This window comes from Xiphophorus couchianus, chromosome 15, assembly GCF_001444195.1.
Source record: "Xiphophorus couchianus chromosome 15, X_couchianus-1.0, whole genome shotgun sequence".
Classification (NCBI taxonomy): domain Eukaryota; kingdom Metazoa; phylum Chordata; class Actinopteri; order Cyprinodontiformes; family Poeciliidae; genus Xiphophorus; species Xiphophorus couchianus.
The window spans coordinates 13,118,919-13,139,426 of NC_040242.1; the positions used below are offsets into that span (position 1 = coordinate 13,118,919).

Here is a 20,508-nt window from a genome sequence, read left to right on the forward strand (position 1 = left end):
AACATCACATATCAGATGCAAGAAGTTAGCAACAAGAAATTATTCTAGTAAAAGCTGTAAGACTAAGAAACAGCCTGGGAAAAATGGAAAAGGGAGCAGGGAGATCATATAAAACACAAAAGCACCATGGCAACATATAGTTGTTTGTAATTGATTGCTCACAACTCTTAAGAGTAACATATGGAATTTGTTGCTTTCGGTGCAGTTTATGGGAATAGTCAAACAACTAATGAAGTAATCTAGTTAAACAAGATTCTCCATATCACCCCTGTAACTTGATGTTTTTGTCTACGCAGATATTTTAACTCAGTGTTTAAATAATAATGTTCAAGATGATTAAAGACAGACACATAAAAATATACAATAGATTTCACATCTATTTGGCAAAGTAAAGAACATATATTGTCCATTAGCAGCATAAATTCAATGTAGTTGAAAAATGCTAACTCCAAAGAAAGAAAGCAGATAACGAGGTCGGTGGAAGTCTTGTTTAATAAACTCAGGCGGGGAGAGGACTGCTGGCTCCAAAGCTATTTTTGCAAATCCTTCCTTCAAAGACTAAACATGGCCGTAATAGTTGCTAAAGACAGAGAAGCTTACACAAATGGGACAGTGTGTTGATTCATTTGTTTTTGGTCCACGTTTAAACCTGAATTGGTCACACTTTTTGACAGGTCAGGGCAACAAATTCAGCCTTTAAAAACTATGTTAATGTGCTCTTGCAATAATGTGCACATTTTAAAACTCAGGTCATATACAGGTTTTATGTTGCAGTATTTAGGGCTTTACATCAATAACATTCTTAACCCACACTTTAGATATTGGTTAAAAACTTAAAAACTCATGTCTGTTAATGCAGATTACATATTTAGGAGTTTGCTGAATGAATTAAGCCTTCAGGAACCAAACTCTACATTTCAAATGGAAAACTGTCCTCATCACTTTCTGTCCTCCAGAATGGTTCGGACAGTTCTGGGCCTTGAGGGGCCAGTGTCCTGCATGTTTTAGATGTTGCTCAGCTAAACCCTCATAATTTAAATAAACGTCTACAGCAGGCCCTTGCTGAACTTGGTGACATGCCAAAGAGATAATTCAACTGTCTGATTCTGGTGTGGTGGAGCAGAAACACAGCCAAACTAAAGCTGTGAGATACTGAAAGAGCTTTTACTGGAGCTTTTTTGTCATGAGTTTTTACTGGATTCATTTGATCTTTATTTTTCAACTCTCCTCCTTTAAAATACTTTGTAAGCCACTAATACAGGAGTTTTTTTGCTTCATAAATGTTCCCTTCTGTCAGTGTAACACCACAGGAAGATATGTGAAGATATATATATTTGTCATGTGCACAATCTCTATTGGTAGAGGATATATCAGGGAGTGATGTCACCCAATTTGGCTATTTAATGGATTGAATGAACTTTAAAATAATTAGTTACAATTTGCGACAAAAGCTATATAAATTTTCAAAACAAAATTACTTATTTTTAAAAATATCTGCAATAGCAACTTTCCTCAGATTTTGGAATAAGAGAAAAACAATCTCATTTGGTTTAAGGTTTTAAAATAAAGAAAATCAAAACTTTTACATAGTTTTGTTTGCACAAATCATACAGTTTGTGTTTGTAATGCAAAAAATCTGGAAAAGGCCTTCAAAGTCTGATCTCTCTTGCCCATTAATTTAAAGATTTATTAAAATTTTGCTCACTAAGATCCATGTCTGTGGTTTGGAGTCACAGCTACCGTATTAGTCTACTGACCTAAGTCCTGACACATTGTAAAATGTACTGAAAGACACAGTACATGCAAAACAAGTACAATTAGGTCAATTAGGTCAAAGCTCATATGGGCATTATATGAGCATATACAGTGATTGCAAGTGTATGTTTCTATGTTTCACTTAGATATTATGCTGGATAAAAGGTAAGTGAATCCACACCAAACTACAGTGTGTTGCACACAGTGTGTCTCTCACTTTTGCACAGACCTGTTCCAGAGCATCAAAAGTTCTTACCCAGCATGCGAACCTGTATGACATTCTGCTCCAACCATTTAAATGCGACACCTCCACACCTCTGTGGCAAAGAGAAAGATGGAAGAAGACAGAAAAAAAAAGAGAGGCCTATGTTAGTATTGCTTTTGCTAAATGCCTTCAGAGACCAACAGTGACCCTATGAACAAATAAACAGTGTGTTAAAAGTCATGAGAGAGCCTTCTTGACCTCATTTGATGCCTGGAAAGCAGGGACAACTTAACTTGCAAGCTGTTATATTTATTCTGCTATTAATTTAAACCAAATTATTAATATGTAAAACATAAATCATTTTAGTTGTTTAACCAACTTTTACGTATGACTTTCTTCAATTAGGTCAAATTTACATTTTTACTGCATCATGATCCAATTCTGAGTGTACACAATCAAATGTAATATTTTAAATTACTAATCTAATTAACTTAATTTAAAATATCCATATTATTTGTCATGACCACAGGAATTACTAGAAACTGAGTGATGAGCTGCACTTAGTGACCCTGGCATCTACGGCTCCTGTATCAACACGCCTGTGTTTGGACCAATGACACTGGAAAAAGTGGGTCAAGCGGCACAGTGCCACACACTGCCAATGATCTGCACATTAATCACATGCTTCCACATGACTCAGCCTCTTGGACAGTGGGCTTATTTTAGTGATTCAAAGGTGTGTTTGTAATCAATTCAGGTCACAAGATAATTATGGTTTTATACTTCCTGTAGTAAATTCTAATAACAGAATACAGAAAACAGGACACAGGTTACAACATCCTATTCAGTTCACTACAAGACAATATACTGTATGAATATCTGAAATGATCAACACTATTATAGAAAAAGACTGTGAATCAAAGTGACGTTTTCTCCAAAATACGTTTTGAATTCAAGCTTACGTTTGGCCAGTCTTATAACAAAGTCTATTGAATTGCGACCTTGATTTTATAAACCTTCAACAGCTGAAACTAGAACTTCATGATGCTGCTCTTTGACAGAAAATGTGCAAAGTCTTGTAGAATAGGGAAATGCTTATTTCTTGTGAACAATGGTTTGTTTGTCTTTGAGTTATGATGTTGCTCACTGTATCGTGATTAAGATCAGGCTATTATGGATCAAGTCCTGTCTTGCACTACAAGGAGACTTGGCTTATAAAAGTAGCCATTCTCCTTCAACTTTTCCATTTTATGTCCCTCTGCAATCTCAAAATAAAATCTTCTTATTCACAAACAAACTTTAAATAATGTGTGTTTTTTCACTTATTATACCCTTTACACTAAAACCCTAAAAGAGAATCGAGTTCAATCAATAGGCTTCAAAAGTCACCTTGTTAGTTAATACAGGAGAGCATTCATCTGAAAAGCAGCCAAGAGGCCCATGGTAACTCTGGGGATACTGCAGAAAGCCATGGTTCAAGCGGGTGAATCTGCTGGATGGAAAATTATTATGGTAGTTGTTACTTCCACATAACTAGATGTTATGGGAGAGTGGTGAGAAGAAACCGTTAACACTAGAAACCAAAATGAAATCCAATTTGCATTTTGACACAATCTATATAGGAGACATAGCTAGTATGTGGCAAAATGTGTTCTGGTTAGATGACACTACATTGGTAATTTCATATGCAAAGCACTATGTAAGGCTGCAAACAAACACTGCACATGACCCTGAGCACAATACCCCCACCATGCAATGTGGTGGTGGCAGTAGCATGTACTGGAAAGATGCAGAGATGATGAGAAAATTGGTGGCGCTAAATACAGGGCAGTCATCTTCCAGAAACACAATAAATAATGCAGCCAATTGAGGATCATTGACTTGAAAACTGATGTTCACAGATGCTCCCCATCTAAAACTGACTGAGCTAAAGCTGCCTTGCAAAGCAGGATTTCAGTTTGTCGATGAGTGAAGCTAGTAGATGCCCCTCAATAAGTTGGTTCTAAACACTGTCTTGGGGGACCAGAACACAAATGCATGCCATAGTTTATGGACTTTTTATTGTAAAATGTTTTTACACACCATCAGAGGCATTCCCCCCACTCTAAGAGCTCATCAATAACACCCTTAATATTATATTGTAATGCATCTGGCGGTGTGCAACAGGGGAAGCTATTGTGAGAACCAGTGAAAAATTTCAATTCATCATAGGTCATGTATAATAACAGCTGCCATAACTAAAACATTTTGTGTATGTGAATAGTGGATGAAGGTGAAAGAGGACTAAGTGCACTGAGCTGTGGTATTTTAGCCACATGAGGGCAGACACGCGCACATTGGTATTTTGACTGTAGCCTGATAAACTCACTGGGCCAATGAACATCCAACAAATCATCCTTTATCCGCTAGTGTTCAGTCTCAGCCCTCCAGAGGAAGACCCGTGTACCTTGAGCAAGAGGATTTACATGTGAGCTAGCACACACTGTTTACTGGCAGGCAGGAAGTGGGTGGATGGAGGAAACCCAGACGCAGTGACTGATCACTCATCCTCCCCACGTGGTTATGGCATGTTTACAGGACAGCAGCCTGGGTTTTTTCCTCTCTATTCGGATGCAATGTTATTCATATCAACCTACCACCAGAACTCTCTACCCCCTCTTTTGTGTGCTTATGTTATTCAGAGTCATTCAAACTAAAGCTATGTTCATAAAATGTTCATGAGACATGTTCTCATGCAAAATATGAAGCTCTACACAATCACTTTACCTTCATAAGTCTAAATTATCCTACTAATATTGCACCTTTATACTTTTAGATTAATATAAGAACAGATTATTTCAGAAGTGAACATTTTTGACATAACTCTGATTCCTTTAATGTCTCACTAGCTGTTCAGGCTAGCTGTTCAGGCTAGCTGTTCAGGCATAGTCAAATCTGTTACTTCTGCACCTTTGGTCAGCCGGCTAATAAAAAAAAAGCTACAACTTTTTTTGCTTTTGCTTTTCACGCAATTAAAATTAAGAAATTTGGTTGTTTGAAATATTCATCAGAGTTTTAAACTACAGTTTGCAAGCTACAAGCTGCCTGGTGAGCTTTTCAAATAAAACTAGACATATTTATGTTAGATCTTTGTGATTATAGTGGAATCATAATAGTTTCATGCAAGAATATTATGACAATCTGATAGACTTTTTCCCACTTGCCATCAGACTGCTGAACTCTTAACTGGACTGCACTCAAAAACTGGTCTCCACTTCATACCTTGCACATATACATAGCTAAATAACTTCTATTTTACTGTCATTCCTGCACTTTATATTTTATATTTAGATTTATATCCCGGAGTAACCTCAAAACATTGTTCTGAGGCGTATGCAACGAAATTTCGTTCTGTATACATCCTGTGCATGCAAAATGATAATAAAGTCAGTCTAAGTCTAAGTCTAAGTAATGAGTTTTATGAAAAATTATATAAAATGATGATGACATGTTTAAAAGTCCTCATGAGGAAATGCATGTCTTCTAAATGTAGGAAAAATTGGCAGCTAATATTTAACAATTAATAATTTATCAAGATTGTATGTATTTAAGAAGAAATTTGAAAAAATTTCTGAAAAAGAGGTAGTTTTTCTAGAAATGCCATACATACCCTAAATTACAGAATCACATATACAATCCTTATATATCCTTTCTTATACATAAAAATGTCTATTTAGACATTAGTTGATGTTTGTACCAAGAACGGACACATAAGTAAACACAAAGAACAAATCTGTCTTGTTTTAAATGAAGTGCCTGCCCTCTGTTTGCATGTTTTCTGCAGCGTCTACGCTGCAGGTAGACTGCTGTAAATCTGTCAATACACTGACTTGACCCATTGCAATAATAATAAACAAGGCCTGCTGTACCCTGTTAGAAAATTAAGCAAATTAAGTAAAAATATTAACTTGCCATATATAACCTTAGCAAAAAGGTCATAATGGATGTGAAGCATGCTGTTATATACGATAATATCATAACGCTTTATAATATAAGGGCAAGGATGTAACTTGCTGAGAGCATTATAGATTTAAGTTATCTCGTATCATTGTACAGACTTCACAGGTCATTAAAGTGTAACAGTTATTGACTGTGGGTCTCAGCAGCACCTTCACAATAACACAACACTGTTACTTGTTTCCGGGCACAGCTGTAAATTGGCAGTTTCACCTACCTCGACCATTAAACAGGACATTTAACCATCCCGACTGCTCGCAGAGAACAAGTGAAGGCGACGGAATCTGGCGGCGTGTTTTCATGTCAGGAGAAACGCAGGAGAGCTCCGCATTCAGCAGGAGGAGAATTGACGGAGCCCTAGCTGACACCTGTTTATTATAAAGCCAGTTGTTTCATTCTCCCCTCGTTAGTGACCTTGTTCACCCTGTGTGGGAGCAACAGGAGGCTGTTTAAAGAAAAACCTAGCGGGGTTTTCTCCCGCAGCGCCTGTCCGCGTGCTCTACGTGTGTATTTGATCATGAGCTGAACCGCAGAGAGCGGAGAGGGGAGGGGCTGGTTGTAGCACCAGGGGGGCGGGACTTAAGACAGAGTGGACCAATCAGAGATCGGCAATGTCACAGCTTTCATTAAGATTGGTTGGTTAGAAATGTAGGTAAACAACATGGTTTGTATTATGATTACTACACTGATAAGATTTACTCAAGGTTTATTACCTTAATTAATTGCAATTGAAAAGTAAAAGAAGTAAAAAACAAAACATTGAAAGAATAGTAGAACAATTTAGCCATCACGAAAAAACAAAGATTGAAGACAAGTTAAAAATGATCTGATAAATGAATGTTTTACCTTTAAGGTGAAGAATTGTAAAGGTTTCAGGAAGTTGATTATAGAGCTGTGAAAGATAAATTAAATGATGGCTCAGTATACAGATTTCTGATGCCCAAAGCGGTCTTCGTGGTTCATTCTCTGACATATGAACCATGTCACCATAAACTTTATATTCAAATCCAAGACAGCCTACTGCCTCACACCTATGATTACCAAATGTCTCATTTTAAACCACCTATTTCCTTATTCTTATTTTTCAAGAAATAGATAGGAGCATTTTGGATGAGCAGCAACTGCCTGATTGACTTAATGTCATTTAGGACAGAGTCCATGACATCCATGATGCCTGTCTTACTTGTTCTTGCATGCTTTTTAGCCATGTTGTGTCTAGTTATATAAAACTGCAATAAGTTTACTAAGACCAACCCAAATTGCTAAAACTTTAATTTTTTCTCTGAAACTTAATTTTTCCAAAAAAAGGATAGATCTTTAATTTAAAAAAATGTTATTGAGCTGTTAATCATCTTTGACCTTCCAAATAAGTGGATAAAGAGATGGAATTACACATGGGTTAGGTGTAATAAAGAGCAATAACACAACAAATAAGCATTGAATATGCTTATTAATAAGTTTGAGATTACAGTTTAGACAAATTAGTACAGGATAGTTAGTTCTTCCATGGTTTCTATGTGATTCTCTTTGTGAACAACTCACTAATGCTCAGATTTTAATCTGGCATATTTGGAGGCCAGGTCAACGTCTCAGGCTGTTTGTGCCTCGAGGATTTTGAAGTACTAAAATAGAGGACAGACACCCTTCTCTGAGGTCTTTAAAAGTCTCCATAATAAATCTTTCACAGTTTTCAGTGAATACTCAGACTTTTAATAAAGATCTTATTGTTTAGAATTCTATTCTCTGAGGCACAACAACATCACATGGATATCACTAACTAAACCATATCCAGAAGCAAGTGTACACCCAGTTTTGAACAGTTTGGTCTTTATTTAAGGTGTGAATTATGAAACTGATTATATCAAGGCTTCATGCCATTATAACGGTTATTCTTCGGTGTCATGGGTGTATATTTATGTTGTGCTACTAATGTTTATATTTTTTAAAAATCTGACTTTTTTCATTGCCTAAACAAGGGGTTTATAACCTTTACAATCCAAGGACCAATATTTGCTCTCATACCAGCTAAATAAAACTCATTTAGAGATGCAAATGCAGCATGACCTTTTGAAAGAAGAAAACTTAACAACTCTTATCTGCTATAGTACAGGAGATAAAAGAAATGTTTTAAAGAACAACCACTTTGTCTCTTTTTTGGCTCCAAACTGAAAAAAACAGAATGGATACATTTTCTTTCATAGGACATTGATATTTATGAAAAAATATGTCAATATTTAATGACAAAAAAAGTCTAAAACAATATTATGTAAAAAAAAAAAAAAAGAAAAAAGTTAAGGCCTGCATTTGTTTATGTTTTAATTGTATATCTTTAATTATATCCAAAAACAGTGGGCTCCTTATCATTTTTGTGAACCGAATAATTATTGGTAATGGTACTTTCTTTCCTCTTTGACCTTTAACTGATAGAGTATGACAAGCTTCAATATTCTCCTTTTCAATGTCAATGTCTTTACTTTGCAGGAATGCAATAACCTGCTCCTCGGTAGTAGCTTCATGTTCAGAGTTAGTATCAGACCTGCTCCCCCTGCTCCCTTTAATCAGTTATTAAGACCCACTATTTTATCTGAAGCAAGTTTTAAATTTTTTGTCTGTTTAAATATTTTTGCACTTTACTTTCTATACCATGTGGCATAGGTAAATGACAGACAATTCCCTGCACAGTTTAGGACCCAGTCAGCCCGTTCGTCTGCCAGAGGAGGTCACTGTGGTCAGACAGTGTTACGACCTTGACGGGCAATGCCTGGTCTGCAACAGTGCTTGCAACACATACCGTGCTTTGTAACATTGCGTGCCTAAGGCAATACTTGGAATTCCCTTCACATGCCTTCAAAGCTATGTCAACCAAAAGACTGTGGGATGTCACTCTCTTCACTTACAGAATGTCTGCCTTCTCACGGTCCTAAGGGTCTGGTCTGAACTGGGGAAAAAGTCTTTTCAGTAGGTGGCCTTCTTCTGCCTGGAACCAGTTGCTGAATCTCTCAGGTGTCCAGGAGCTGATGAACACTGAACACTTAGAAGTTTATAAATCACCTGGAAATATTGCTCCAGATACTTTTGAAATGCACACTCACTTTTATTGTATGAATTATTGTTTCAAAATAGTGTCTAAAACTACATGTGTTGCTGTGTTGGCAAAGATTCTTGTGCAAAGATATTTTTAATCTCAAGTGTTTCCTGATTAATCAAATCTGAAAGGAAATCAGGATGGTACTTATGAAAATAACACAAACAGAAATACAGTTTTCTAATGCCCAAAAGCATTGTGGTCATCAGTGTTACTATGTTACGTAAATTGTCTCCAAACACAGCATACTGACTATTCTTTGGACAAACAGGTTGTAAAATAATTAAGAGGACATTTGTAGATAATGGCAACATTTTATATGCATTATGATCTGTAAAACAAAATTGTTGGGTTGATTAGTGCAAAAAAAAAGAAACCCAAATTTGCTTAGTGCTTATTGGATGATAATGTGGCCAAATAAGGTTGGATAGGGCGGACGGAGGTTGATGTTTGTGCATTTATTGCTGCCACCTGGTGGAAAAAAAAAGAGTGTTACTTTCTTTTCGTTTAACAAAACGCCCTTAGTCTAATTAGTTGGGGTTTTTTTCCCCCTGAGCACTTTTTAGTTACATGTACCCTTTATCATTAATAAATAGCATGTTGTGTCTGCCTGGGCATAACTGGGGTTTGCTTCTCTTTCTAAAAAGTACGGAGGTAAAACATGGCATGAACAATAGTGGTTTGGGAAACCTTTACTGTTTCCATTTATATATTAAAAACTCTTCAAATAAAAAGCAAAAAGGTAAATGCAAAGTGGAAGTATTTTTTAATTCTTAATGGCCCTGAGAAGTTTCAGAAATGTCATTGCAGAACGATCTCTGACAAAGGAGCATGATGAACAGAAAAGAAGGGAACAGAAAATTGCCTCTTATGCCATGTTGTAAGATTTTGTCTTTTCCAAAAGGGATGACAGAGGACAACAACACAGCAAAAATAATGATATTGTATATACAATGCTTTTGCAGAAAAAAAGTAGGTTTTTATTAAAGACAATAGATCAATGTTTCTCTGGGACAACCTGCTGCTATGTACAAAATTTACAGATTTTAACTGTATTTAGGGAAAAACAAGCAACGGGAAACATTTAACGTAAAACAGTGCAAATGTACTTAAACAAAAACAACTTTAAAAATTGCATAGAACAGACTTCTGGATATTAATCTCCATGATTTTCCTCAAAGATTTCTATAAGTGTGAAGGTAGGTAGACAAAAGTCTGCCTGCTTCAGTATTTGATCACATTATTTATTTATTTTTTTACAAACAATAAAATATCCATGTACAAAAATAGAAGCATTATCTGAACCTCTGTTTAAAGTAACAGTTTTGAAAAGGTTCTCAATCCCAACACATACCAACAACAACAAAAAAGACATATTGAGACAAACAGTTATTGAGAACTCCTTCTCAAAAAAGAAAAGTTAAAAAGACGTACTCAGTAGTTTCTGCAGAAATCTGTTAAGAAGCTTGTTCATCCTTAGTGATGGTCACATGTGACGTGGCATGAGCTTAACCAGTTAATAAATGGCGACGACCCTGACTGCGTCTAGCGTGATGGGAAACCTGCAACAGAAGAACGGGGTTAATATTTCTGAGACAGACGGTGAGGGAAAGGGAATTTGGGTTGTAACTGTGAAAACATACAGGAGGCGTATCTGGGCTGCCAAATGGAGAGCGCTCCAGTGAATTCTCCTTGTCTGAGGAAGTGTTGTGACGGTGCTGAGCAAACTTTTTCTTTAGTGCCAGAGCAATCAGAGCGGCGGGGTCATTCAGCAAAGCAGTATCACACTTAATGCTTCTCCTCCTGACTGGAGTGCCTCCTGGTGATCTGTAGAGAAAACAGACTCTAATGTTTACCACAAAGCAAATTTTCTGCAACAGTTAATCAAGAAATGTATTGCATGAAAATACTTCAGATTGGAACTTTCAAATTCAAGAACTGGTTTTCTCAAAGTCCTTTTAAAATACCTTTGGTGGAACATCAACTCAACTTTTCTCTGGTATCTAAAGAAGGTGTTGTGGAAAAATAATGCAATTTATTACATTTTTATAATTAATTTATTACTTGGTTATCGCAAGTTCTGATTGGCTGAACAAGTCCCCATAACGACTCCTGCCCCAAAAGTTCTAGCTGCTGCATGAGACAGCTTCTGTTACTCAGCAAAAAGAGAGACAGAACCAACCAAGAAAACTTCTTTGAAAAGGTCAGAAGATTTCTGGTGACGTATCAGAGGTGGTTCTGAACCTCGGTTCCACTTCCCTCTTTAGTTTTTCCTCACAGATTAAACAAAATTAAGAATTCGTTCAATAATCCCTTTCTTTGGTTTATTTGAAACTTTCAGAAAGATTAGATCTTCAATCAATTGATTTATTATTTGGCACATTCATTCGCTTAGTTTAAAATTACCCAATTCAATTAGGTGTGTAGAGCAGAATTAGTTAATCTGTTTTTTTCCATCTATTTTTTGGGGGTCAGCAGGGGTATTTAATCTCTAATCTAATCATTAGTGATTAGATCTTTGTATAATGAAAATAAAATTGAATTCCTTAAATCAATTACTATTGTTTTTTTTCTCAAAATCTAATTTTAAGTGCAAATATTTTTCATTCACAAGTCAACAGATCTTAATTCTGAAAATTTTACACAAAAATTGCCTTTATTCTTTTTAGACACTGCCAAATTTAAAGGTGAAAAATTCATCCATCACTCTGCTTCTGAAATATGACACCAAATGATATATTGTAATAAAGTTTTACTTAACTCAATCATGCCACAAGAGAAACATAGAAAACAAAAGTTATTGAATTGCAATAAACATCAAAAGCTCTCCTTGAGAACTGACCAAAATCTTACCTCTGAACTGAGCGCAGTTTGACTTGATTTAAATCCCTCAGAACGTCCAGCATCGAAGGAATCAGTTTGTTTTCCATGTTTTTGTTGAGCCCTGAGTGCTGGGCTTGAAGCTGACCCTTATTAGAGTTGTTGTTCCTGCGCTGTTTGATCAAATCCATCGCAGATGATTTCTCGCTGAAGGAGCTTTGGCAAGGAGGAGGCAATGGAGGAGGAGGTGGAGGAGGGGGAGGTGCATGACGAGGTGTGGAGGTGAGAGCCGGGAGTGGAGCAGGGGACATTAGAGGTGAAAATGGAGCATTCTGGGTCTCAGTCAGAGCTAAAAAGTAAGGAAAGGTTCATTAAGATCATTATTTTTAGAGTGTTTGGTTTGCAGAAAAATCTTAAATGTACCTGAGGATGGAGCTGCAGTAACAATCATAGCGATCTGAGCCCGAAGCTTGAGCAGTTCACTCTCCAGTTGGGTGATCTTCTGCAGGGCTTCAGGATCAGCCCTCTGTCGCACACACTCTCCTCCTCCTCTTCTCTCAGCTTGATTCTGAGCCAGCCTGGGAAATCTCATCAAGTCTTGACTAAAAATGCCATCTTTCTTTGGAGGTAAATGGTTCCTTAAAAATCACACACAATAATATTAGAAGTGTATTACTTTCCTTTTAATCCTGCTATTAAAATACATTTTAATGTGCGTGTATACATTGTGTAAACATGTGGCCACTCTTCATAAAGCTTTAATTATAATTCAGAACTATTAAACTTAATAAGCAGAGCACTGTTAGTCTTTCTTTTGTCAAATATTTAACAAACCTTGTTGTATGATTATAGCAGATAACTGAAACATAATTCCTAGAAACAAATTAGCCTTAAAATTGATGATTATCTACCTTTTATCATAAATAATTAAAAATATTAATGAGAGCTTTCAAAGTTAGATTTATAACCAACTGCAGTCATAGAAATTATTGAACTCTGCAGCTCATAAAATTAAGCACATATTGCTTTTTTTTTAGTTTATCTTTTTTTTTTTTTTTTTTACCAGCTACCACTAAATAAGTTTCTAGTTTAATTTGTGTTTTCCTAATATATAAAAACGGAAAAATAAACAATTATAGATTTTTAAAAAAGCATTTGATCTTCTGATGCATCGTCATAAATAGACATCTTCTGATGTCTATTTATTTCTCATTTTGTACTATTTATTTCTTTATCTTTGTATATTATGTATATACACATAACCTGCATCTTAACTCGAGTCGAGCAAATCTCAATCTCGTTGTAATCTGTTGATGACAATGACAATAAATCTTATCTTATCTTATTCATTGTGTACCTGGTTCTGGCAAAGCTCTCCCCCTCGTAGTCAAACACCCACATGACATCTGCAAACGTTGGTATGGCGGGTGCTTCAGCTTCTACCTCAATGTATCCATGGGGCTTATAAGTAATCAACGGGATCTGAGATGAAAAAAAAGTCACATAGCTAAGATTCTGAGAGGAAATAATTATTGTATTAGGTTTTTATCCAACTCTAAATATTTTAAGTGTGATTTCTTTGTCAGTAAATGTCAGAAAATGGTAGGAATCTACATAACTTGACTACATAAGGGTACAGAAAACATTTCTTGTGACCAAAAGGATTCTTAATTAATTAAAACAGAAACCCATTAATGTGCAATAGGAAATATATGAACAAATACCTCAGCTCTACAGTGCTCAGTGTGAAAAGTAATTACTGGATCAATTAAGAAAAGCTATTATGAAAAACAAAGATTGTGTCATTATCTCGAGATAAACACAACTTTATGTTCTAATTACCTGAAAATGGGCACGTGGAGTGGGCTTCAGTGGGAGATTCGTGCCGATCATTCGTACAATGCTGCGATACTGACCGCACAGTTGAGTGTCCCACACAGGAACAAGCTGCAGTCAGGATGAAAGTAAGAAACAAACTTAACAGAAGTTAAATGTGATGCAGCGGTGAGAAGAGAGATAACAAATATTACAGTTGTTGAGCTGCAACAGGGCTGCGGCGTCAGCAGGCTTACCATTTCTGGAGGTACACCAAAATAGTCCAGGACCATGCGCAGCACATAAAGAATATCCTCTACTAAAGACATGGCAAGGACTTTTTCCTGCTGCAGCTGATGACTGCAAATCTTCTGTTTCTGCTGACGGATTAAGTGTGAGGCCACCACAAAGAGAAGTCACATACCTTACACCTGAAATGACCACATAACACACCCAACTAAGATTTGATGACATAAAATTCCAGAACGCAAAGACAGACATTTTAATGCAGAATAAGCTCACGTTTTTACAAAACAGATCAATCCAAATCATTCATCCAACAAATTCAGTCAATGCGTGCCATGGTCTATTTAAAAGGTTAAAAACTTGTATATCATATATTAGCACACATATATAGGGGCATGAAAAAAAAAAAAACAATCCAACACAAAATATCCATAAAATCATTTGGAGGGGCAAAAAAAAACAAAAAAACAACAATAATAATGTGAATGGGCAACTGTATAAATTCAGAAAGAATGTCAAGCTTCAATGTTTTTATGCTGATTGATATGTGTGTGTGTATGTATAATCAGTATTATGCAAGAAGGACAGGACTCTCTTCAATGATGAGAAAATATTAAAACAGAACTACATGAGAGACAACGAAGCAGATTTAAAACTGGACAGAAGGCAAATATTTCACCTGCAGCGCTGCAGAGCTGGTAATGCAAACCCCTTTAAGAAGGTGCCATTTTAATCCAAAACATGGTCACAACCAACCTCATTTATTGTTAATGGACAATATTCGTCTGAATGCATCATAAACTGATGGTCAGGAAATCTTTCAGATCTTTAATCATCCTCTTTTAAATTCAGCTGCAAACCCTGATATTTTCAGATATCAGAGCTAGCAGATAACTTTAAGGGAAAATAAGTATTGTCCTGACTGAGCACTGCAGTCCCGCAGTGCATGGGGGAAAGCTGCAGAGGTCATCAAAAGTAAGTACCTGAGAACGCCGCAGCGAAGATCAGGTTTCAAAAGTATAAAACATAAGAACTTACCGTCAACTCTTCTTATAGTCACAGAAGCCACATGTTAATAGTCAGGCATCTCCTCAATCCTTTACCGAAATTGAAATTAAGCCAGTTTAGACAAGGCACTTTGTTTCCTCACGCGTTTAAGCAGAACATCCGTAAAGTCAAATAATGCCGCAGTAACAAAACCCTTCCTGATTGGCTGAAGATTGAGGAGTGGGACAAATATCCAATAGGAGAGAGCGACTTACAAACGCTTGGCACCGTGTGACAACCAATAGCACGTCGCGAGAGGAAAACCACCAAATTTGTATTTTTCTGCACGAGCTACTTCTTCTCTTTGGTAAGGAAACGTATTTAAGCTCCATTTAATAACGTCTGTTACATTTTGGGGACCTTTGTTGAATGTAATTAGCGAAGGTTCATTGTTTAAAGTCTGAATAATCAATGAAACGTATTTTAAGTCGCATAGTTTCCTAACAGTGTCATAAGATAATAGATAGCGTCGTTAGCTTGCCATAATGGAACGCAGAGGATCGGATCGTTTATGTATATTTTACAAATAACCCTTTTTCCAACGATAAATGTTACACGTTACTATCTGTTTATATTTATCTCTTGTTTCTTTTAAAACAAGCCGCATACTTGAGATTTAGGCGCTTCAAGACAACTCTTACCACTTGGTTTTTGACGTCAAAAATGGCCGGATTATCATTGAATGTATCATCCAGTTTCAGGTTTGGACAGATTTTCAGACATGATGGATGCACTGTCGGTGGTGTGTCAGCTCCGGGATCTGGCGTCTGAACCACAGAACCGAGCTGTGATTGTCCAGGACCAAGGTTGTCTTCCAGGACTGGTTCTCTTCCTGGACCACCAGAATCCAGAAGTGTTGTTTGCAACCCTGCAGGTACAGAAATGTTGCAAAAGTATTGATATCCACTTAAAATATTTTTAGATAATCAAAATGTGTATATCATTTGATTTTTTTGTGCTATGTGTATTGGAAAGTAATAAATGTTCTCAATATGTTTGACCTCAATAATTAAGTGATCATATATTCTGTCCTTCTGAGATATGAACCACAATAATTTATATTTGTTTTGACTCTTAAAATGGAAACCAGTCAGTCATATTGAACAACCCAGTCTTTATTGTCTAAGAAATAAAAAAAAATGTACAATGCATAATCTTTTTTTTAAAATTATTTTTATTTATTTGTACTCAGACTCTTCGTTATCTGGCTGAATTGCCTATCAATGTACCCATTATGAAGATTGAGCTGGGTATGATGGTAAGCTTGGAAAATCTTATCAGGAGGTAAGAAAATCTGACAATATTAAAAAGACAATAATATATTTTCATAAAGGTGATACATTTATGCTGGAAAATATGGCATCACCCATTGTAGATTATCAATACAGTATATATAAGTGATGTTTTTTCACACAGGGAGGGCTTGTCTCTTGATATCACAGCTCTGGCTAAAGAGGTTTATAGCATTCTCAGAGCACCTGCTAATCCAGCACCACGCACACCAGAGAGGGAGAAAAGAAGGAAGCCCCAGTTCTTTATCAATTCTACCAACAACAAGGCTAAGTCTGTCACATTACACATCCAGGGGTTGGACAGCACTGTAAGTTTACTAACTTATTTACAATCTGATTTATACTTCATCTCGTTTACTCTTGCATTTTCTTGCTGCATTCAAGCAACAAAGAGGCTTATGTGAAGAGGCTCTTCTGAAAGTCAAAGGAGTGATCAGCTTCACTTTTCAAATGGCCTCAAAGAGGTGTACAGTCCGCATCCGTTCAGACCTCCCCACCGAGGTAAAGAGAAGGCATTCAATATTATTTTGTTCTGGTTTGTGCCTGATAAAGTCTGTCAGATCCAACCAGGGGAAAAAAGTGGTGCATTTTGTCTGAACTTGTGCATTTTCTGTCAGAGTCTGGCCACAGCTATCGCTTCCACTAAGGTGTTGTCGGCTCAGCAAGTGGTGAAAAACGAGGCCGGAGAGGAGGTGAATATCATTCAGATAGAATTTCTGCGAATCCCGACAGAACTTTTAAAATATTTCATATCTCTGCCTTCAGGTTTATGTCCCTCTGAACTCTTGTGGCGCTCAGGTGCCACAAAACGCAGACATCCCAGACTACCTCCCAGAGGAAGAGGAGAGCCCAGAGAGGGAGGTTGACAAAGCAATTTCCCGCACTGCAGCTAAAGAAGATTCCAATGGGAGCTGGCTGAATGCTGCTGCTAGTTTCCTCACAAAAACCTTCTACTGGTGAAGCTCTGATTTTGTCCTAAAAGTGTCCAGATAGACTCCCTCTTCTCTCTGCTGAGACAGAGTCCTCATATAAGCTACAATGATCGCTGATATGAGGGTTTTTGTTGAGTCTACCATTCAACAAGCAACTACAAAATCATTGCTATGTGCATGTACAGATTTCCTGTCTAAAAATCTTTCAAGCTAAATGAAAGTAAACTTGTGTATGTCTTTCTTTTTTATGTTCCATTTATGTGGACTTTTCAATTTCTGTTTTTGCCTTTTCTAGGCATCGTTTACCTCCCAACATGTCATTCATGTTAATCTTACTGTCCTGCTGTTTGTAACTACCGTACTTGAACTGGTTTATGCTGAAATAAATGTACAAACGATTGCCTGTATTGTTTGTGTGCATTGCCTCTTTTGCTCTAAGAAGTAAAAGAAAGTCTGTCCAGGATAACCAGAGTGAATATTTAATCAGTTCCAAAGTTTTTCATTTTCCAACAAATCGAGATGTAATAATTTTACACTTCAGCAATACAATGGTTCAAAAAACTCTTCCCATCCACTGTCCTTAAAGGATTTGTTTGCTTTCAAATCTTTATAGATAGATAGATAGATAGCATTTATTGTCATTGAACAGAATTCAACGAAATTTCCATTGCAGCTCCCGTGCAAAAGGTCAAATATATACAGTATAAATAAGCAAACACACAATAATAATAACAATATATACAACTAAATTAACTAAAGGAACTAAAGGCACTCAACCACACCAAAGAAGTAGCAGCAGGTCCAATTATGGCAAAGTACAGATGATGTGACAGTGCAAAGTGCAGAACAATATGGCTGTGTGGGGGTGGGGGATATGTATGTGTGACTGCAAGGTTATGATATGTGTGGGAGGGGGGGGCGGCAGGGAGTAATGGCTCTGACGGCTGTGGGGAAGAAACTGTTTCTCAGTCTATTTGTTGTAGTCCGTATATTCCTGTACCGCTTGCCTGATGGCAGCGGCACAAACAGTCTGTGGCCTGGGTGGCTGGAATCCATCGCTATGGATCCAGCTCTCTTCTTGACCCGGTCTGTGTAAATGGAGTCCAGGTCTGGGAGGGGGCATCCCACAATGCCTTGTGCTGTTCTCACCACCCGTGTCAGTTGTTTCCTCTCCAGTGCTGTGCAGCTACCATACCACACAGTCATGTTGAGGCAGAGGATGCTCTCGATCATCGCCCTGTAAAAGTTCACGAGCAGCCGTGAGGAAAGTCCAGCCCGTCTCAGTTTCCTGAGGAAGAAGAGCCTTTGTTGTGCTTTGTTCACCAGGTGGGAGGTGTTTGTGTTCCAGGAGAAGTCAGACGTGATGTGGAGGCCCAGGAACTTGATGTTGTCCACACGTTCCACCACTTCTCCATCTATGAGAAGGGGAGTGTGAGCCGACCTCCTGGACCTTCTGTAATCCACAATGACCTCCTTGGTCTTCCCTGTGTTCAGCACCAAGTTGTTGGCTGAACACCACTGAGTGAGCTGCAGAATCTCCTCTCTGTAGTGGGTCTCGTTGTTGTCTGAAATGAGACCCACTACTGTTGTGTCGTCCGCGTACTTCACGACTGTGTTGGTGGGGTGGATGGCCACGCAGTCGTGTGTAAACAGGGTGAAGAGAGCTGGGCTGAGCACACAGCCCTGCGGCGTGCCTGTGTTGAGGACCAGTGGGGACGATGTTGAGCCACTTATTCTCACCACCTGAGGCCTGTTGGTGAGGAAGTCTCTGATCCAGTGGCACAGTGAAGCGGGCAGCCCCACCTCGAGTAGCTTCAGCACCAGCTTGTCTGGGATGACGGTATTAAATGCTGAGCTGAAGTCTACAAATAGCATCCTGACGTAGGTGTTGGGATGCTGCAGATGGGTCAGGGCTGTGTGCAGAGTGATGGAGACAGCATCCTCTGTTGACCGGTTTGCTCTGTAGGCGAACTGAAGGCTGTCCAGGTTTGTGGGGATGAAGTCTCTGATGTACCTCAGAAGAATCCTCTCAAAGCACTTCATGATCACCGGGGTCAGAGCGACGGGCCGGTAATCGTTCAGGCTGGTGATGGACCTCTTCTTCGGTACAGGGATGATGGTGGAAGACTTGAGGCACTCAGGAACCATGGCGAGCTGCAGGGACAGATTGAAAATGTCCAGAAACACTCCTGCCAGCTGGTCGGCGCAGGTTTTCAGCGTCTGGCCTGACACCTTGTCCGGTCCTGGAGCTTTGTGGGTGTTGATCCTCCTCAGGGTGGACGTCACCTGATGCTTCTGTAAGACGAGGGGCTGGTGCTGCTCTTCCAGTTGGGGTAGATGTACGGCTTCTCTGCTGCCCGCCGTGTCAAAGCGGGCAAAGAAACTGTTTAAGGTGTCAGGCAGGGTGGGGTCGCGGCTGGTCAGCTGAGTGCTGTGTTTGTAGTCCGTTATGGTTCTAATGCCTCTCCACATGCTTCGGGGGTTGTTGTTGATGAAATGTTCCTCAATCTGCTGTTTGTACTGGAGCTTGGCCTGCTTAATACCTTTTTTCAGTTCCGACCGGGCCCTGCTATAAGCCAACCTGTCTCCAGACCTGTAGGCAGCATCCCGGGCTTTCAGCAGGGCCCGTACTGTGCTGTCCAGCCATGGTTTCTGGTTTGGAAACACTTTTATGGTCTTAACAGGGAGGACAGCGTCGGTGCAGAACTGAACATAGGACAGAACGGACGATGAGTATTCCTCCAAGTCTGCGCCGTCCCTGAACACACTCCAGTCTGTATGCTCAAAGCAGTCCTGAAGTGCAGAGGAGGCCTCCTCAGTCCAGACCTGAACTATTCTGGTGGTCGGCTTAGTTCTGCAGGCCAGAGGCTTGTAGACAGGAATCAGCTCCACTGAGATGTGGTCAGACATGCCCAGATGTGGAGCTGCTACAGCCTTGTAGGCTCCGGGGATATTGCAGTAGACCTGGTCCAAAATGTTATTGTCTCTGGTGGGAAAGTTTATGGATTTGTGGAATTTGGGAAACACAGCCTTCAGTTCCACGTGATTAAAGTCCCCCGCCACAATCACGGCCGCCTCCGGGTTGGAGTTCATCTGCACGCTGATCAGGCAGTACAGCTCCTCTAATGCTAGCTTAGCATTAGCCCTCGGTGGTATGTAGACGGCCACGATCACAATGGACGAGAGTTCTCTCACCAACTTGAAGGGTCTGCATTTCACCGCCAGATATTCCAAGTCAGGAGAGCAGAATGCTCCGACAGAGTGTGTGGCTGTACACCAGGCATTGTGTACATACAATGCCAAACCTCCGCCTCT

The 20,508-nt window shown here is 38.6% G+C and overlaps 3 protein-coding genes across 7 annotated transcripts in view; 1 reads left to right on the forward strand and 2 right to left on the reverse strand.

Moving 5' to 3' along the window:
• LOC114158496 (cAMP-specific 3',5'-cyclic phosphodiesterase 7B) overlaps positions 1-6,472 on the reverse strand; it is a 31,990-nt gene extending 25,518 nt beyond the window's left edge. Inside the window, exons 1-2 of one of the 3 annotated variants that reach the window (XM_028040058.1) lie at positions 6,174-6,472; positions 2,012-2,072 (exon numbers count right to left, since the gene is read on the reverse strand). In XM_028040058.1, the coding sequence (XP_027895859.1) occupies positions 2,012-2,035 (24 nt within the window). In that variant the 5' untranslated portion in view covers positions 2,036-2,072; positions 6,174-6,472. The remainder of the gene's footprint in view (positions 1-2,011; positions 2,073-6,173) is intronic. The other 2 variants (XM_028040060.1, XM_028040059.1) reach the window with 2 other exon arrangements.
• A 3,312-nt stretch (positions 6,473-9,784) lies between these two features.
• Positions 9,785-15,101, reverse strand: mtfr2 (mitochondrial fission regulator 2). Of its 3 annotated transcripts, none has more exons than XM_028040237.1 (8): positions 14,961-15,101; positions 13,934-14,107; positions 13,704-13,808; positions 13,219-13,343; positions 12,285-12,499; positions 11,895-12,210; positions 10,685-10,868; positions 9,785-10,603 (listed from the first exon to the last, which is right to left on the reverse strand). In XM_028040237.1, exons 2-8 carry the CDS (start codon positions 14,003-14,005, stop codon positions 10,550-10,552), a joined length of 1,071 nt encoding a protein of 356 aa, XP_027896038.1. In that variant the 5' UTR covers positions 14,006-14,107; positions 14,961-15,101; the 3' UTR covers positions 9,785-10,549. The 3 variants fall into 3 exon arrangements, with proteins under 3 accessions (XP_027896038.1, XP_027896039.1, XP_027896040.1); XM_028040238.1 differs by having other exon boundaries at positions 13,934-14,056; positions 14,961-15,092; XM_028040239.1 differs by having other exon boundaries at positions 13,934-14,053; positions 14,961-15,075.
• A 56-nt stretch (positions 15,102-15,157) lies between these two features.
• Positions 15,158-17,600, forward strand: armc1l (armadillo repeat containing 1, like). Its single transcript, XM_028040240.1, has 7 exons — positions 15,158-15,276; positions 15,665-15,843; positions 16,162-16,253; positions 16,386-16,569; positions 16,646-16,762; positions 16,879-16,953; positions 17,027-17,600. Exons 2-7 carry the CDS (start codon positions 15,691-15,693, stop codon positions 17,219-17,221), a joined length of 816 nt encoding a protein of 271 aa, XP_027896041.1. The 5' UTR covers positions 15,158-15,276; positions 15,665-15,690; the 3' UTR covers positions 17,222-17,600.
• The last annotated feature ends 2,908 nt before the right edge of the window (positions 17,601-20,508 follow it).

Excerpts from the sequence above, each read along its gene's own strand:
- mtfr2 (XM_028040237.1), bottom strand. The coding sequence starts at position 14,005 with ATGTCTTTAGTAGAGGATATTCTTTATGTGCTGCGCATGGTCCTGGAC. Across the intron at positions 12,500-13,218 it reads GAGAGCTTTGCCAGAACCAG|GAACCATTTACCTCCAAAGA; the intron begins GTACACAATGAA and ends GTGATTTTTAAG. Across the intron at positions 10,869-11,894 it reads AAACTGCGCTCAGTTCAGAG|ATCACCAGGAGGCACTCCAG; the intron begins GTAAGATTTTGG and ends TTTTCTCTACAG.
- armc1l (XM_028040240.1), top strand. The coding sequence starts at position 15,691 with ATGATGGATGCACTGTCGGTGGTGTGTCAGCTCCGGGATCTGGCGTCT. Across the intron at positions 15,844-16,161 it reads TGTTGTTTGCAACCCTGCAG|ACTCTTCGTTATCTGGCTGA; the intron begins GTACAGAAATGT and ends ATTTGTACTCAG. Across the intron at positions 16,254-16,385 it reads TTGGAAAATCTTATCAGGAG|GGAGGGCTTGTCTCTTGATA; the intron begins GTAAGAAAATCT and ends TTTTTCACACAG.